At 45.9% G+C, this 20,058-nt stretch overlaps 1 protein-coding gene across 3 annotated transcripts in view; it reads right to left on the bottom strand.

Moving 5' to 3' along the window:
- LOC119395705 (protein lin-54 homolog) overlaps positions 1-18,753 on the bottom strand; it is a 77,213-nt gene extending 58,460 nt beyond the window's left edge. Inside the window, exons 1-3 of one of the 3 annotated variants that reach the window (XM_037662724.2) lie at positions 18,662-18,753; positions 14,502-15,246; positions 874-1,135 (exon numbers count right to left, since the gene is read on the bottom strand). In XM_037662724.2, coding sequence (XP_037518652.1) covers positions 874-1,135; positions 14,502-15,246; positions 18,662-18,680 — 1,026 coding nt within the window. In that variant the 5' untranslated portion in view covers positions 18,681-18,753. Of the gene's footprint in view, positions 1-873; positions 1,136-14,501; positions 15,250-17,683; positions 17,716-18,661 lie in introns of those variants that run through there. The other 2 variants (XM_037662719.2, XM_037662732.2) reach the window with 2 other exon arrangements.
- Between the last annotated feature and the right edge of the window lie 1,305 nt (positions 18,754-20,058).

The following is a 20,058-nucleotide window of genomic DNA, read 5'->3' as shown; positions in this document are numbered from 1 at the left end:
AATTTGTGGCAGTGATGAACCTCATGTATGATTAGAGTCAGGTGCCCAACACAGCTCACGATAGCGATAGGCACCCCGTCAAAACCAAGCTGGGAAATCGTGGTAATGTCTCTCGACATGCCACATTATGCAAACCCAAACAGCAGGTGGAGTGTAGCAGTCAACTCTAATAAGACGACATTACATTTATTGGCATACATGGCTACTTCACAGGCACAAATAGCCCTCACAGTGTCTGAAAGAAGCACTGCTGCAGCACAAGAAGAATTGTACAAAAGATAGCCTACTACATACAAACAAAACTGAAGTTTTTAATGAGCACTAACGCTTGGTGTATTGTTAATATCAAGAAGATTAGTAGTTAATCAGTACTACTTAGTAGTACTAAGATAAATAGGCAGAATAGAAAAATTACTAGCAATTTCTTCAGATGACTGGCTACATGCAGAGAGTTCGTTACAAAAAGGCTGCCTTTGTTAGCAAAATTAATTTTTATTGTTAGTAGACCCACATATAAACACATGTGCAGGAAAGCGTGTGTATGTGCATAGGCCCAGTTGCAGGCACATTTGCATACCACTGTTTACACGGCTTCTCACAGTGTCAGAACTAAAATAAGTGGCTACCACAATTACGTTAGCATAAACCATCTACAGATATCGAAACAGGCACCATGTGCACTGTAGTGACTGCAGGTCATGATCTCAATCACACACCACATGTCATAAAATAAAATCTCTGCAGTGTAATTTGTGGCCAATTGCTGCACAGTATTCGAAGGGCAGAAGTGTGCAAAATGACAGTGAGAAGACAAGGTTGGCTAGGTGGCTGTTCCATGTTGCCCCTACATCTAGTAAGCAAGGCCAGCGTTACCTTAGGTGCTGATGTGGTGCCTGGTGCAGCAACACGCACCAGTTGCTGCCCTGCGGCTGCACGAACGGGGGTTGCACGAGTAGGACTGGAAAGCACCAGGGTCGGCTGGGTTGGCTGACCACCAGCACCAGCCATAGCACCCACAAACTGGAAGGTGGCGCCACTCATAAGTTGACCTGCTGGCTGCAGGATCACCTTGGTCAGGCCCGTAGTGGTAGTAGTACTGGTACCTGAGGCTGATGGCAGGCTCATCTGCAGCTGTCTGCAGGGACAAAAAGCAAGGAGGCACTATACTGGCACTGCTCATGAGTGGCTCAAAACCACATGCACAGTGGTCACAAGACCCATGCCAAAACATCACAGGACATGTTTATAGCACTAGCAGAATCACTTAATAGAGTACGAGTTTAGTGTCCTGAAACTGCGCAATGGGCTTTGAGGAATGCCACAGGTATTCAGATAGGTTTTGACTCCCTGAGGGTCTTTTATCACAGGTACCTAAAATCATGGCACAGATTTCTGCATTCTTCAATATTGGCTATGAAGGATGAGGTAATAGGGGGAGTTATGTATCCCTCTGTAGTTAATGTGCACCATAATCTAAAAGAGTGTGCATTTCTATACTCTACCCATTGGAATGCAGCTGCCTTGGCTATGAACCAAACACGTAACTTCCTGCTTAACAGCAAATAACTTTGTTACTAAACCATCTCACCTGTTCGCAGGAGAATAAGAAGGCACAAAGTGTATGTGTGTGTACATGTGTGCTAAAACATGTCACAATACACACTACAGAAACCAAAAAAATAATGCAACGAAACCAGAAGTCTAGAAACTCCATAATGTGCACTTGTAATATTGAATGACACACGCTAACCAAGGATAAATTTCAGGGAAAAGAACACTTGTTATTCAAACAAGACAAATGGTTCACAGGATAATGAAAGATGAGTGAACAAAAGTGGATGACCAAGATTAGATTAGGCTAGGGACTTGTCTCCAGTAGTACCCGTTACGACTGGTAGGCTTTCTTATGGCCCCACGAAGAAAAGTTTCTTTGTTGAAACATGGGCTCCAATACAAGGCTTCTTTCGCTCACCCACTGTATGGCCTAATACTTGTTAAGAACACCAAATGTGTGGGATAGGTAAAGTCAATATTTTTGCTAGAAAACAGCAGAAATTGCAACTTGTTTCAAATCATGTTGCTAGAATTTTGGCCTAGTAAAAGTGAATACATATAAGCATGCTGCACTGTACACAACATTTTGCTGTTATTTGTGGACTCCTGTTTGGGCCAAACTTGGCCTTCAGTATGAATGAAACTAAAATAAAAATGAAACACACTAGCTGAGCCAACAGCCTAAGGGATATGTGTGATGCATACAAATAATGTTTAACATGATATTTTAGATACAGGCCCTTTTTAAGCTTATGTCCAGTTTCAATCCACTTCTCTGGGCTAAGCAATTACCAGTTAATTCAACTCAACCATTTATTTCCTAAATATTGTGAGTTTAGTATAATTATTCCTGCAGTAAGATTTCCAGCAGAGCAGTTTCAGCAGTTGGGATTGCTTCACCTGAAATAGCTTTCATAATACTCATTTCTATTCTTGCAGGCATGCTTTCAGGCAAGTTTGCCTTGACAAAAAAATCCAGTGGGGCATTTGCAATAACCAGCAAAAAATAACTTGTGAGGGACGATATTCTTGGACAGCCACCTTCAGCAATACCAACAGTTTGTGAGATTTCATGCTGAAGTATAAACCAATGGCGTTTCTAGCTCAGAGTAAAGATGCCAAGCGGTAAAGATGCCCAGCTTGCACAGTGGCAGAAGCGCTGTCAGCCATATACAGTAACATGCTCTGTATCCATTCACACAAAATCAGATATGTGATTGTATGCCAGAGTGATTGCTTCAAAATACCACCTGACTACAGTTCAAGTCATCACAGACAAGCTAGGAGTTGCTAATGCAAATGAGATTTTGCAACACACACACAGATGACCTCCCATACAACCAATTTCCCCACAGGGTGCATGTCCTCAAAAGCAACTTAGTACGTACTCCCTTTGAAGAGCACCGAAAAGGGAGCACACTTTTCTCATTTTAACAGTAGGAACCCAGAGGCAGCACTAGTCTGCATCCCACAAATGCAGCAAATGCTGAACTATTTCTCCACTGTGTTGGTAGCGAAACAGGCCCCAGAAATATTTTTATCTCTGTAGGACCCCCTTTCAAGAGGTGAACACCTTGTTCAGTTCAAAGCGCCAGGCTGAGGACATATCTGCACATCAGAAAAAACCACTAGCTTTGTGATGACAGGAATTAAAATCTGATACCCCCCTGGTTGGAGACACATGCCCAATCATTGCTTGTAGTAGTTATGCACTTCAACCATTTACTGCTGCACCAAAAGCACTAATCAACCTCCTTTTTTTTTAAGCTGCATTCTTTGTAGAAGTGATAAAATTTGCATGTTGAGTACTCTAATTGGAAACAGTTATCTTGCATAGCAGTTACCAATCAATATACTTTCATGAGAGGAAAAAATAGTCTTGCAGCGGATGTCAAACACTCTTCACTTAAACATTTTCTACACCAAACAGAAGGTACAGAATAAAGGCAAAATTGAACCAAGTATTCAAAATGCCCTTATGAGTAAAGCAACTTTTGTCGCAGTAGTTGTCGGGAACACAAGTCAATTTTTCAAGACGTGCTAAGCTACCATGGCGAGCAATGCATTCCATCCTGCCATGCACAGGTATAAAAATGACAAATGGCCATTTGCATCCCACTTAGCCTGGCCATGTTCCTAAACAGCACCATGCAAGCTTTCAAGAGCGCACGCACGCACACACACACACACACACCAACTCAATTTAACAAAGTGATGACCACACTCAAATTATTTTTTTAAATCAGGAAGTTCATAAAAATGAAAAAGGGATTTACTGGTTCTTTGAAATCTAAAATTGCAAAGTAGCTGCACCAAAAATCTACTATAGACTTGTATTTGGCGCTAGCCCATGTATGCTGGTCTCGCAGCTCGCATTTGACGGGTCAAAGCGTCCGCTATCCAGCCAGTTAACGGTCGAACACTGGTGAACATTTAAACAAAACTAACTTCAATTAGCAGGAATAGAGATACATTTCATTTAAGACATTCACAAGCATTCGGTCCCCGTAAAAAAGCGGTGCTGTTCGTTGGGCTGGTGGGGCGAGACTGCCGCTTGCGTTTCTTCTCTCGTCGGCGCCGTTTTCTCACTCTCCATGAGCCGACAAAGACGACGCCGAGCTGCACTCTGATGGTCGCACGTGTCGCCCGTTAAAGTGGGTAACAAAGGAAGGGGTTCGAAGATAAGAAGGGGCCCCCCAGGCGGGACATATGTGGGGAAAAGACGCTCCTTCGGCGGCACTTCAAAGGCAAACACACACAGCACATGGCCGCTCTCTTCAAGAGGGGGGCAGAACACTCCCCGTCTGGTGTCTGCGGTTGTTAGACGCCACTGTTGAATAAAGGTGAAAACAAGTGCACCACTTCTGATATCGGTCGGCAGAATGTCTTGGTTGCCCCATTCCTTACTTCTTGCGTTTCTTTGTGTTAAGTGGTGGAGCTTCCTCTGCATGACCCTTGACGAACAGCTCTTTCATGAAGTTGACGAAGCGTTATCTTGTCTCCGGGTTCTTCGTAACGTGCGTCGCAGCGAGTACAGTCGAGAAAGAGCTTGGTCTCTGTTGTTCGGAAGCCGACCTCTCGGCGAGCGAAAAGGCAGATGGGCGACCCAGTTGTTTGACCTGTCTTCTATGGCGAGGGCGCACTCGTTGTCTTCTCGCGTTGTCTTGAACAGATAAGGTGCTAGGGAGTCATCTGATGGTGTCACTGATGAGAAATCATTCTGGGCCCGATGTCCATTCGCAGCGCAGAGAACCGGCGCTTCTTTCACGTTGAAATGTTTTGTGCATGGGTTGATCGATGGTCGTTCGTTGTCCAGAACGCGTGTCTTTGTCGTTGTCCAGAACACATTTACAGTGCCTGTTTTGCGTGCGCGATCCACGCAAACGTCTCCGACAATGACCCACCCGAGATCGAGCCTCTGTGCATAAGGAGCGTCGAGCGGCCCGTTTATGGTCTGGCGAACTTTGTGAACTCTGAGTACGTCTCGGCCGAGGAGAAGCAGTATTCTTGCCTCCTCTAGAGGCGGAATGTGAGTTGCAATGGCTGACAAGTGAGGGTAGTTCCGTGCAGCATCTGGTGTTGGAATTTCTTCCCTGTTGTCTGGAATCTCATCGCACTCGAGAAGAGGCGGGAGGGGAAGCTTGACATCACCCGATACGCTGCGTACGAAGAAGCCGTGAGCGATCTTTCCAACAACTTCAGTGCTGCCGGAATAAGTACGTAGTGTGTACCTGGTGGGTGTTCCCTCCACATTGAACTCGTCGAGAAGCTCTGGCCTAACCAACGAGCGGTTGCTCTGCTCATCGAGTATAGCGTATGCTCTGAGTGTCGATTCAGGCTGAGACTGATGAATCACATCCACGAGGCAGATTTTAGCACATGATCTGTAGATATCGTTGGCGCTTGCTACCTCGGTACGCGTAGATGTGACTCTTCCTTCCGAATGATGTGCAGAGCTGTTGTCGCTGTCAGCAGGCTCCGGCGACTCTGAGCACGGAGATGATGGGTGGAGCGCTGTTGCATGGTCACCACTGCTGCATATATGGCACTTCACGACCACTTTGCATTGCCACTGCGTGTGGTTTGCGGATAAACAACATCGCAGGCAGATACCCTGCGCTCTGAGGAAGGTTATTAGATCTTCCAATGCTATTTCTCGGAAAGCGCGACACCTTTCAAGGGGGTGGGGTCTCTTGTGATGCGGGCACCATTTTTCCAAGCTCTTCGGCTCAGGCAGCTCCTTTGGAGTGGTTTCCTGGAAGTGTTCGAAGGCGTGATCCACGTTTGTTTTCCTTGCTGATACGGATGATTTTTGCCACGAGGTCTTGGTCGTAATTTCCTCTTTGTTGTGTGAACGAAGACGACGCATTTTGCGGTTGAAAGATGAAACTAGGATCATTCCTCATGCTTGCTTGATCTTGAAAAAACTTGGAGAAAACTGAGAAAGGTGGGAATGCAGTGTTGTGTTGTTGTTTGTATTTTGTTCCCACTGACATCCAATTCTCTTGAAGCCCGGATGGTAACTTCGAAACAATTTTGTTTACACCTCTAGCGGTATCCAAATAGCTAAGACCGGCGAGGTACGGATCAGTCTTTGCAGCCTCGAGTTCCAGCAGGAGGTCGCCAAGCTCTTGCAACTTCGCATTATCCCGGTACGATGTTTTTGGAAAGTCCTCCAACCTCCTCAGCAACGCATCCTCAATTGCCTCGGGACGTCCGAAGGTGTCGTCTAGCCGTTTCCACACGACGTTTAAGCCCCTCGAAAAGTCATCGACGTGCACAGATTTCAACCTCCGAACCTGACGTGATGATTCAGGACCAAGCCATTTGATAAGGAGGTCGAGCTCTTCCTGCGCAGAAAGATCTACATCTCTGATGACGCCCTTGAAAGATGACTTCCAAGCACGAAAGTTCTCAGGTCATCATCAACCTTCGTCAGTCCAGTAGAGACAAGGTCCTTTCGGCACAGGAACTTCAGGACACCGACAAGCTCCGAGCTGGGACTGTTGGGTGGCGGCGTGTACGCAGGCGGCTGCTGATAATGATGCAAGTCCGTGTGGCGGTTTGCTGCTTCGGCATGCTCCAAGCTCTGGCTTCTCGCGTGCACAACAGTCGCCCGAAGAGACGAAAGCTCTGCATCACGTATGGTTGCTTGCTCAGTAATGTAGCTCGAAACCCGTTGTGCTCGGTCTATAGGTGGGTGCGGGCGCACACACTCCCCGCCATCCTGTTCTACGGCTGCCTCGAGTGCACTTGCCTGCGCGTCTGCTGCAGCTGCTTCTTTCTCATGCTGTAAGACTTCAAGTTCGGCCTCAATTCTTGCCTTCTCTAGGCGCATCGCGGCTTCTTTACGACCAAACTCAGCTCTGGCTTTGATGGCCTCGGCTTGCGCGCGTGCCTGCACAGCGACTAGGCTAACCGTGGAGGAGCCCGATCGTCGTGATCGCGAGGAAGCTCTTGAGTGGGCCGATATAGAGAACCGCGACACTGTTTCCTGTGTGTTGTCGCGTTCTTGTTGCGTAGCCTCACGTAACTTCTCGCTGACGATCGCCTCACGGTCTGCATCGATTGCCTTTTGGAGCTGTAATTCCTGCCTGGCTTCAGACGTGTTCGTCTCAACGAGAAAGGAAGCGTATCTTGCGGTGACATGCTCGTAGTGCTCGTAACTTGCACGAAGCTGCGTTGCGGCACTGGTAAATTGTCCTTCCTTCGCGCATGACAGCCTGTGAAGAGCGGTCTCCACGTTCTTCCAAACAACGTCTAGTTTGCGGCAGTGTTCTTCGCGGCATGTTTCATAAATTTCTTGAGCCTTCACCGAAAGTGTTGCTGTTCTTTGCGGTCGAATGTTTGATGTGGAAGCTTCATCCTCCGACGTGACATTTCGACACTCATGCGTCAGCTTGTCCTGATTCATTCTTGCGTGTTTCACATTTTGTCTCGAAGCGGACGTATGTGAAGTGAATGGTGCTAAGCTGCGCGTTGAAAGATGAAGCGAGCCCACCTTGTTGCTGCCCTTATGCTGTCAGCTGCTCAACTCCTGGGCGATGTAATCCTTGCAGTGGGCGAATGTCTGGGCCAAACCGGGGGTCTTGCCGTGGCGACGTATCCCATTGCCGGCGGACGTTGAGTTGGCGGCCGATGGCAGTTGTCTCGCTTTTTTACTATGCTGGTCTCGCAGCTCGCATTTGACGGGTCAAAGCGTCCGCTATCCAGCCAGTTAACGGTCGAACACTGGTGAACATTTAAACAAAACTAACTTTAATTAGCAGGAATAGAGATACATTTCATTTAAGACATTCACAAGCACTCGGTCCCCGTAAAAAAGCGGTGCTGTTGGTTGGGCTGGTGGGGCGAGACTGCCGCTTGCGTTTCTTCTTTCGTCGGCGCCGTTTTCTCACTCTCCATGAGCCGACAAAGACGACGCCGAGCTGCACTCTGATGGTTGCACGTGTCGCCCGTTAAAGTGGGTAACAAAGGAAGGGGTTCGAAGATAAGAAGGGGCCCCCCAGACGGGACATATGTGGGGAAAGGACGCTCCTTCGGCGGCACTTCAAAGGCAAACACACACAGCACATGGCCGCTCTCTTCAAGAGGGGGCAGAACACCATGCCTGCGCTAGCCCACGAGGGCGGCCCGGACATGGAGCCTTCCATGTACGGGCAATGCGGGCAAGGTGGACGGTTACGTGAAGCAATGACACGCGGCGGATGCGCGAGGACATGGAGAATGAACACAGCGATCATGTGAGCTGTTCAAGCAAGAAAGTTGAGAGGAGACTATTATCAGTGCCATCTATCGCATAAACCACAAAACAACAAAAGCAACCACTACAGCCCCTAGTGTCATCTGGTACGTAAGAGCGCTACTGACTGTCGAGTCCGTTCTGTTCATGGGAGCAGCGTGCAGCCTTGTCAAAATAAAGCTAGGGCAATGACTAGGGTCCCTAGATGTCTTTAACACGGTAGCATAAGAGGTGCACACTCAAAGAACAACCCGTATTGTCAAAATTATAAAAAGATCCCCACCTTTTTCTCACTCATTTACTTCAGGAACAACTTTGCTAAATCTGGTTTGGTGGCCAAGTTAGATTTGTTAATTCAGGTCGATGACAAGATTGAACCCTATGGGTGCCTGCCAGGGAATGGAAATTTTCTTGTTATACCTAGTTTTAACTGTATATATTACTATTCAACTCTCCTCTAGCTTCACTATATGCAAAAGTCTGTCTGGCATCAATTGGTACTTCCAGCAACCAGCCTCAAAGCCATGTACAGGTCTATTTATTATTTTCTTAGCGCAATGTTCACCCTAATTTTTCACACAGGAAAATCCCCTGAAAACACATTCGCAAAAAGAGTAACACGTTTTATAAAAGTACTTCAAAACAAAAGAATCCCGGCTGCCAAAACTGCTGCAGCTCTTGTTACAGACAAAAACTTCGAAAGGCAATGGCAACAGTTGCGACAGAGTAAGTATCAGAGATAAATTGCTGATACCCCGCAAGCAAAGTAAAAGTGGCAATGGCATTTGTGGAGGTGTAACTGCTGCCAAATTCCCATGGCTTCACACTTATGATAGTTCTGAAAGCATAAACTGTAGCAATGCTGAATGAATTACTGCAATAACCTGAGCACAGTTGCATGCCAACTAGCAAATAAGATTTTATTTCTTGCATACATAAATGAGACAGATGATATTCTTAAACGGGCTAACTGTTGTGCTTGAGGACAATGTGCTCATAAGCTAATTTTTAAACACTCGGAGCATGAACAAATGAAATTAATGGAGCAGTGCATGCCACGACTGCTGTTGCTTGCATGTCAACAGTCCTTGTGCAAAGCAACCGTAAATCCCGATGCCATGTAGTCTGCCAAATGCCATGTAATGAAAATAACACAGTGAATAGCTGCAAACAGAGCCAAGAAAATCTGCCCCCCCACTGTCACCTCATGTCCCACCTCTTTGTTGTGTTGCAAGGGATGGCACCATTGCAACACATCTGCTGTAGTTGAGGGTAACACCAACATTTTTGTTGTCACTGCCAATGCCATGACCTTGTTGGCCATGATCGTCACTTGCCATGACATCACTGTTGTATGCCAATCCAGCACACAGATGAAGGAACACTCAAGAGGATAAAATGTGCCTGGCACACTTCCGTTCAGTAGTTCTGCTTCATTGGCACTGTTCTAACTAACCGCAACCATTTACCTTACCAGAGCCCAAGGTCAGAGGCACTACATCCCAGACTGTGTATTTAACAAACCACATTATGAGTAACTTATTAACGTGAAGGTTTGGGCTAGTTGGTACACCATTGCACAAGGCATTAACAGCGTGAAAAAATAACGAAGGACGAAGTGTGCGGACACAGACAAGCGCTGTCTGTGTCCCCTCACTTCGTCCTTTGTTCATATTTTTTCGTGCTGTTAATGTATTGTGCATTATGAGTAACAGACAATCACCCTCAATAGCACCAGAAACAAAATACCAGGCCATGACATCTTCTTACACAAAATAAGTAACTTCTGTAGACTATGCGAATTGTGGAAACACCACAAATATTTGGTGTCTACAGCTGTGTATCATACCATTCTATGTAGGTGAACTTATAGCTATTTTCCTGTGCTATCTTTAGCCAGTCCTCTATATTAAGAGGACACGACAAACCATGGTGAAAAACCACCCTGGCCCTGCGGTGATGTGGTTTTAGCCGTGCATTTACCACACTTTTTCACCACACCGCTAGGGTGACCCTAGTGGCGCTCTGACGCGACACTTGGAATGAGCCTTGCTCGGTCGTTGGCTGTGCGCCAACGACGTTGCCAAAGTGGGCGTAATCATGACAACGGGCTACTCCTACCCCTCTTTGCTGCCGAGAAGAGTGGAAAGGCAGAGGGAGAAACTGAAACCAGCCAAAGCGGGTTCTTCTACACCTTGTAAATTTCTTATTATAGCACTCATTCACAAAATTCTTGCGGCAGCATGTTCACGTCGTACAAGAGCGAAGTTGTCCCTTCATTATACATTTTGGCTTGCGGGGTTGTTTACTGGCGCTTTAACCCTTTAATGCCTGAATTATGAAAGCGCCGAAGAAAAAAATTTGTTTTTCATTTTTCAGTTTTAAATAGCAACCTTAACTTAAATCAGCAGTTGTATTATCCAAAATGCAACGTTAATGCATACTTTTAGGTATGTCGTGAATTCGCAACAACCGGCACTTAAGCCAATCGTAGCTCAATATGTTCAATGCAGCGCAAGTATGGCATCGCCACATCAATGAAGCGGATCTCTTCAGGGCGACGTAACTTGGCGTCGTCATTGTTGTTAAATGCAAGTTTGACTTTATTGCCTCCTACCAATCACGTGACATCGTGTCGGCCACTCTGTGTGCCCTAGACTCCACCGCCAAGTATAGCCGACTTCTTGGGAGCCGACAGAATGACATGAAGGTGACGGCACCGAGAAATAGATCTAGCTCACCACAAGAGAGCCAGTCCATTGTTCGGATTTTTCTGCGTCGCAAACAGATTGCTCTGCTGAACGATGTGTTCCGTGAACGTGTCATAAATATTCCTTGAAATATTCAACAGGAGCTCGGACAGTGTCACACTGAGGATGAGATGTTTTCCAGTGTGGCACTTCCCGCTGTCTTTTTTTCCACCGCACTGCATGTTTTAGAGAGGCACTAGCTTGGCTGGTCTACCACATCTTCGTCTTCATCCTCACTGCTCGATGAAGACACTTGTGCTTGTGCATGAGGATCGACATTGTCGTCTTCGCTGTCATTGAGACAGCTGTCGTTACTTTTATCTTCAGGTGGCAAGCGCATGCGAAGCCTTTTTTTCCCATTAAATGAGCGGAAGTCCATCATGAACTTGTCATACCGGCAGTCATCACTGACTGACTCAAATGCCGGATGTCGTGAATTCGCGACATACCACAGAAGCGAGGATCGCGCAGGAAATAACGTACTTCAAAACAACGTGACATGTCGTGTGCAACCTCTTGTAAGCGTACACATCGAAAAAATTTTACAGGAGATGAAACTTACGTCCCTCGCGCAGAAAACAACGAAGTAGTGAGAGATTTGCACGTGCTTCGCGCTTTCTGGCAACTGATACAGAACACTGGGTTCCAGCTTGCAATACCTTACATGCGATGGCGCTAGATGTCTCGTTCTGAAAGCTACGTTCACCATAAATAAGTGACAGCCGCCGGTGAAGGCACCAACGTGTTTCGTGTGTTACTTAATCGGCGTCTTTCGGTATGTCGCGAATTCGCGACAACCGGCAGTAAAGGGTTAATATGTATAACAGCTGTGCTGGATTCCCATCATTCTGAGCTGCATGCAAGATTATTTTTCAGTGCCCCAAGTAAGCTACTCCACATAAACCTATTTTAAGAAGTGTAAAATCACTACAAATTATAATAAGCTAACACATATTTTTACCATACATAGTTATATAACTTGATCAGTCATCATGTATAACATACAGACCCATGTAAGGTCCACAAGTTTTCTTTTGAAACTTTTTAAGGCCTTGATGAGGTGCAGCCTTCACACAAGATTGGGCCACTGGGTCTCATTTTTTTTTCACGACAAATATGAAAACCACAGTAATCCGCCATTTTCCTGTGATAGAACATTATCAGACATGCTTACGTTATTGTTTCCATTTATTCATTCAACATATATCCATCTGTTCATGCATGTCACATAATTGACTGCGTGTCTTTGCTATGGCTATAACTACTGCACACGCTCGGTTCACCAGCACATTAATGGACCAGGTAAATCATCTTCACGTTACCCATGGTATTGGCGATCCCCCGTTAGTTTAAAGCTCTTGACAATTACTCGAAATTTTTTTGGTTGGTATATGTCTTTACTTAAAAAACGTGTTAAAATTTCCATTCGTCAATTTTTTTCTCTAAGCTAAATTTTCTGTTCACAAGATGTGGGCTGTCAAATTAAGGGTGCAACCCACAAATGGGTCGATGCAGTATAGCTTATTCACAGGTTATGCATGCGGAGCAGTGATGACAGTGAAGCAGGGGCGTAGCCAGGGGGGGGGGGTTCAAGGGGGAGGGGTTGAACCCCCCCGAAAATTTTCAGTTTTGCTTGCATATATATACACGCGCACATACCAACGCACGCACAAGCACACATAAAGTACGGTTGAACCCCACCCACCCCGAAAATTTTCAGTTTTGCTTGCATATATATACACGCACACATACCAACGCACGCACGAACATACATAAAGTATGGTTGAATCCCCCCCGAAAAAAATTCCTGGCTATGCCCCTGCAGTGAAGAACCTAATTCCCATAGCCTATGACCACAAGGAACTATGACACAGGGAACTTTTCTTGCTACAAAACACAAATTCGGTAAATCCCTGCTCACTGAATAAAGCCAGATTGTGGACATACCATGCTACTTACATGAGGCACATTCTGAAGTTTCTAATGGGAGGAAAGCATAGCAATAACTATGAGCCACAATCAATTAGGTTTGCTAGATTCACACTGGCCTTCATTATGCAAAACGTGATTGCATACAGACATACAGATATACAGCGGTTTCTGGATAACTAGACCCCACTGTACTAGAACTCTGAGGAGTGTAAATTAAGCAGAAAAAGGGTAATGTCCACTTGGCAGACCTCATAGGCAAAATTAAAACCTACTTACTTGGTTGCCGACTTTGGTTAGACAAAAGGTCCATTCATTTCATCATCACTTTGTGAACCAGTTCACGATGGCGCTGCTCTTCGGCATTCATTTTACGAGTTACACATGATGGCAGCGGCACTGCAGTATTCCTTAAAAAAAGAGCAGCCGTTGTGCAAGGATAGTTCTCAAATTCTCTGCCCTTACTCGTTAGATAGTGCCGAGTCCGTGCAGCACAAGATGGCTGGAACCGCAGGAGACGGCAAAGAAGACTGCTATGGTGTCTATTTTAACGGCGTCCAAGAAGTATGCCGGTGAACGTTTTCCGGTACTTGCAAATGCCAGGCAACATAAGCGGCGCCAATTATAATGAATCACAACCTGCAAGACAACCGACTGCAACGCAGGGCTTGCATGACATCTGCACTCTCGCATTCGGTTAGGCACTTCATTGCTGCAGCACTTGCTGAAACGTTCCCTGCATGACGACGGCACACAGATGACCCCACCTGAACCAGTTCAGGTAGTGCAGGGCGAATCGAATGGACTTAATATTGCAGGGGCGTAGGCAGAAATTTTTTTTCGGGGGGGGGGGGGGGGGCACCTCCTTGATCTGTAGTGGGGACGAGCAGGCAGATGTGGTCGAGTGTCATTTTCTGCTCTGTATGCTATGGCAAAAAAAAATTTCGGGGGGGGGGGGGGGGGCACGGGCCCGGTGTGCCCTAACGTGGCTACGCCCCTGTAATACTGGGACTGAAACTACAATGGCTCTTGCACATGTACAACAATCATGGGCCGTAATGTGAGCATGTTACATAATTTCACGACCAATGATGTCAAGATAGTGCATCCGTAAAATGTAGAACATGTTCATGCATACGAAGAACACCACTTACACACACACAAGTAAACTAAAATATTGTGCTGTATAGTATTACAGATTATTTGGCCATATTAACAGCCCACGATGGTGGCACTCCAAGACCTTTATAAAACAGCCTATATGTCACACCAAATGGCAGTACAACAACCATGTAGGAAGCTAATAATACAAATATCAAAGTTAACCTAATCTACCTGGAAAATTAAATGTGCCTCATGAATTGACAACTCCACAAAATGAGTGTTGGAAGTAACTGCAAAGTGGCAAACATGGCTCAGCTCACATGTCACCCTAAATATCAGCCACATTGCAAGAACTACCAGCATCATGCAGCATGGGTCATGAACGTGTAAACATCAGGCTACTCCAGTGTAGCTGTCCCCACCTGCGCACAGTGACACCTGGAGGGTGGATGACCCGGATATCAGCCTTTTTGGTAGAGCATCCTGGCGATGGCTTCTGCACCACAAGAACTTGAGGTGCCTGTGTTGACACCCCTTTCTGTGGACTGGTCAGCTCTGCTCGGATCACAATGGGACTGCCAGGACTGCGTGGCACCCCACCAGATTTGCGTGTGTTCAGCTCATCCTGAATTTTGCGCAGGCTCTCCAGATCTCGGTTATTGAAGCGAACTATGCGCGCATCACAGCGGTCAGACACGCTCGATGACACAGATGACACACCAGATGTCGAAGGCACTGTGACATCGGGCAAGGCCTCCGTAGAGACCACAGTTTCAATGGCAGCAGGCTCACTGTCAACCACAGATGAGAGTGCAGCTGCAGCGGCAGCATCTGGAAGGCCTGAGGCAGCGTCAGCGTCTGGAAGGCCTGAGGCATTGTCACTGGCAAGCGTTGTCCCAGCATCAGAATCACTTTCTAGCACAGCACTTACAACAGCATCAGGAAGAGCGGTATCACTGAGAGATACTCCAGGTGTGCCATTCGAAGTGTTCACCACAACTGTCTCAACACTGTCGGGCACATCAATGCTTACTGCACAAAGTTCAACCGCTGGAATGTCAGGATTGGCTGCAGCCTCTAATACATTGTCAAGGCCAGCATCAACAGCCCCTGGAGCTGCTGGCATCTTGCTAGCCTCAGCAGGTGGCCTTGACTCTTGTTCTTTCTCTGCTAAAAGAAAAGATCATAAGGTAAAATATAGCAACCCGAATGAATGACACCTTTTTTTTACTTTATCAGCACTTGATAACTTCTGCAAAACCTCACCAAGCCTGAAAGATTGTTCACTATGTCATGCTGACATATCAAAACATATGGTCGACATTTTGATATTAACGTAGTCGTGCTTAGCCGTATATAAAAACATGCTCAACAGTAGCACACTCAGTAGGGTGTAAATGGTGGCATTAATTCAACTTGCAGTGTTCCTTTAAAGTGCAATTCCTGCAATATAGCTTCTTGTTTAATATTCTAAGACAATTTTAAGAGCTTCTAAGGAAATAACCTATCCTCAACATGACTAGAAAACAGTGACTAGCATATGCACTTTTAAGCTGTTAATAATCCATGTCATCGCAAATATTAAAAGTAAAATTTTTTCAGGCATTTATAATTAAGGCTTTTGTTGCAAAACGAATACTTGTAATGTACAAGAAAGGACACATGATTTATTTAAAGCTGTTTAGAAGTACGCTCAGTGAAGATCTCACTGCCTTGCTTCAGCAGCCAGCCAAACGTGACCATAAGGTTAGTCTAATTTAAGCTCTTGCAAATCCTTCTAGCATGAAACAAGACAGCAGAATAGAGCTTCAGGAATAGGGCCAGTCCTATCATTTTTTTTCTTTATACTTCAAATTTCTGATCAGTGTGGTCCAGCAAGCCTGACACATATTGACACAGTTGTATAAATGCTCTTAAAATGCAACACCAAAGTTAAGAAAATCACAGTTCTTTGAGTCGCAATTGGCATCAATCAATCAATTGTTCAATCAACCAATCAATCAATCAATCAATCAATCAATCAATCAATCAATCAATAAGCCTTGTTATCCTTATCCTCACACAAGCATCATTAATTTTTGGCAATACATCATTCAGGCCAAGTGCAGCTTGCATGGCACTTATATACTTGGTTGTGAAGGCTCCAACCCGAGAAGAGGCTAATGAATTAACAGTATCAAAGAACCCTGCTGTCTCCTTCGGTGTTTTACTGAATGATTATTGAGGCTAAGCAGGTTTCTGTTTTATAAACTATCATTCACAGCAATACCAATGTAATACGAAGCTTTTGAAAGCTTCATGGCCAGCATTGAAGAAATTACATGGTGCATTTGCATACTAGTTTTCATGATATGAACTACGCAAACAAAGGTAAATACTATATAATCTAAATGGCTAAATGTACACACCACAAAATCAAGCCCTAAAATAAGCAAAAGTGTTAATATTAAAATACACACATGCACAAAGCAGAAGGCAAGCCCTTGGATGCTTAAACGTGGAAAACTGAGTTGGATGACTACTCATTCACTTCACTTCCAACAATAACGGACACATTTCCAGAAAGACTGCATTTGGGCTACTTATTGATGCACTTATAAAGCATAATAGCTAAGCTTCACAGCTTAAAGGCTATTGCATGGCAGCAGTTGGTATTTTAGCAACAAGCAAATACAACTAAAGCTATGAACATGCACTGCAAACTGTTCATGTACACGTCACTGGAGTTGAATTCATCATGAATATTCTTGAACAAGGAACATGTCAGGGCACATTAAAAAAATGCAGAGCTCTTTTGCACAGTTACATTTTTATTAGTTTCAAGCCAAGCGTTTATGGAACCAGCAGTTTTTGCACTGCCCCTGAATAACGTCCCCTTCGCGGGCGAAAGCAGAACCAAGACGACAGGCGAAGATTATAACAATGCAAAAGTCGCCAACTTAATCCTCACGACGCGTAACACCATCCCACTTTACTTCAAAATACACTACACTAGAATTAAAGGCGTACAGATTAAGGTACAGATTTCTTTCTTGTGAGTAGACTTCAGCGTGCACCCAAGTATGAAGGGCGATTTTGGCGTCAAGTACGGGCCATGCCAACGAGACGCCGCGCTACACCAAATGCAACAAGATGTATATTCACTTGTGTAGCCCCTCGAGCAGTCCAACACTTGCAACGTAAATTCTTCAGCAAGCAACAAAAGGAACAAGGCTCGTTCTACTGCCGAGAATGATGAATGCAGACAGATCGCGCGCACAAGGAAGCGAGGAGGGAGCGTGTGGCAGCAAAGGTGTTCCACAAACAAACTAGGCCCACTTATGCGTCAGAACTCGCAGGCAAGGCGACATACACGTGCGCGCGTGCAGAATTTGCATGGCAGGGGTTAAGCTGTAAACACCACACTGCAGGCTCGCGGATGCAGCAAGCACGCGTGCCGACCAGCTACCGCGACTAGCACAACAGGTGAGCTTCACTGCGACAACCAGTCGGAGCTATCGCAGCTTTTAATCACGGCCGCGGACGCAAGGTACGAACATATTTAGATGCCCAGTAACTGCATTATAAAAATATCAGGAAGTTCGTAAAGCGATCAGCATCGTACCCATCTTCCTAGTTCGCGGCGACGCAAGCGCCCATCTCGCGCTGAAAACGCGAAACGGGACGGGCTTTGTGTGAAACTAACAAATAACGAAGTTGACTTAAATTTTTCTCATAATGTCATAAAGAAGCAAAACCTTGCATGCACAGCGACAGAAAACACCGCAGAAAATCCTCATCTAAACAGAACGATTTATACTAACATAAACTTCATGCAGCCGGACGAACGAAACGAGACACTGTACGGCCCCTTAATACGTAATAATTTAGTTCCAGCTGCGACGCCTTCACTTTCCGATAGTCGTATACACAAACATACATTCGCAGGCGAATCGTCGGCCGAAGATGGCCTCTGAATGCAGCACGCTGCGATTTCAGCAGAAAACAACACCTAGGCCTAATAGCGAAGCCAGCGATGACCTCGGCCTAGCCTTGCCCAATTTCGCTACACCGCAGGAAAAAAGCGACAGCCGAGCGGGCATCGGGCATGCAAATACGCAACGTGCAGCCGCGGCCTTATGCTTAATCTAGTACACAGCGGAAGCACTTTAATTTCACACTCTAACTACGGCATACGTAATTTCGCAGCCGAATGCCACGAAGACGCAAAGCGCTAGCTATTCTTGAATGACGCGCCATTTGCAGACTACAAGACAGGGAAATTTGAAACTGCGAAACGCGTCCTTTTATAATACTAGCAATCATCCATAAGAATTTTTCCAGCGCAAACACGACGATCGACTGTGTCAGGAATAAACATTTACATAACATCAGCGGCACTTCCTTTAAAGAAACAAACAAACACAAAGTTGGCTTGTATTTACGCACGGACGGACCAACATAACTCAGCACTCTTTGGCTCCGCGTAATTGACGTATCTGCAGACACCACGGCCTGAATTTAATCTGCAAATACGTCACTAGAAGCTGGTGCACTCTAACGAATGACAAACACACTTAGTAACGGAGTGATTGCGGTTTACCTGACTCTTGGGAAAGCATCTTGCAAGCTTCAAAATCACGCGCCCTCCATTACCATCCCAGACTGCACCGCTCGCTTGTGCTGTCGCAAGGCGGCGAGGGGGTTCCACTAGAGTGACCTAGAATAGGGGGAGTGTCCAAAGCGCCGCGCGAATACATGGGAGGAGCGAGGGCCTTTTGCGGTGAACTCCCGCGCCGCGGCGCTACCGTGCCGGACCCGTGGGCTTTCTCCGCGGCGCAAGCCGCGTGAAAGCAGCGAGCGTCTGCTACGCGCGTGATATTTTGGCCGCTATTAGCTAAAGTTGCGGAAATTTTGGCAATATTTAATACTGCGTCACTGCAACATAATACTGCAGCGACTAATCACACAGAGAACGCGTTTGTTAGTTTGTGTGTTGTGAAACGGGGATTTTGTATACAGGATGGTTTGTCACCGCATTGGTCCACACTTTCGTGGCTGTTTGAGGAACGCATCCTGCGCGCACTTTATCGTGAGAAAAGGCGCTTAACTTACTTTCGTGTGTAATGACGAACGTAAACTTGCTGCAGGAGAGAATAAACTGGAGATAACCAGGAGAACGTAGCACATATTCACGTATTAACTAGCTCATGCATGCTAACGCGTTTGCACCCTTCATATCCTATCTTTTATTTCGTGCATTCGATTTGTTTTACAAGGCTGCCTCCAGCGCTCTGTTGTTTCAAGCCATTTCATGCGAAGCCGGATGTGTCAGTCGGCTTGGCCGCGGTACCAAAAGTAAAAAATTACTCGCGTAACTCGCGTCTCGTTGACTTGGTATACACGAAAATTGGCACGGAGAGGCACGAATGTGCGTATGCCCAACACGGCCGATATGTCATGGGATCACTAACTTGACATGCTTGCCGCCTGCGTAACGACTAACAATAATAATAATATGGTGTGTGGCGCGCAAACCCGCTTTCTGTAGCCAGAAATAATTCTGACGATGTGTGGTCTGACGATTTGTTTCCGTCAGGTTATAAAAAACTTGATGGTCACCAATATCGATATCAACATGTTAGAGTTACCCATACATTTTGAAGAACTGACCGCATAGGTAATATGTATGCCAAAAAAATACATGAAAAAAAAACGTGGCCCCCTTATGCATTCGCCTGAGATGACTCGAAAACGAAAGCCATCTTTTTCGTCAGTCGATGCATTTAACCTCCCTCGCCCGTCCGAAAGCTTTCTGCACATAACGTGGTTTCGGACTGCCGACAGGATCGAAGGCATTGCAAGCTTTCTGCACCTCACCTGCTTTTACATTGCCTTCGTGATCGGCCCCCGATCACGGAGGCAATGTAAAAGCAGGTGAGGTGCAGAACGATCACGGAGGCAATGCAAAGCGACCATGTCATGTGATGGCGACATCAT

The sequence above is a fragment of the Rhipicephalus sanguineus genome, chromosome 1 (genome assembly GCF_013339695.2).
Source record: "Rhipicephalus sanguineus isolate Rsan-2018 chromosome 1, BIME_Rsan_1.4, whole genome shotgun sequence".
NCBI classification, from domain to species: Eukaryota; Metazoa; Arthropoda; class Arachnida; order Ixodida; family Ixodidae; genus Rhipicephalus; species Rhipicephalus sanguineus.
The sequence above is the reverse complement of the archived record's forward strand: the minus strand, read 5'-3'. Positions and strand labels throughout refer to the sequence as shown.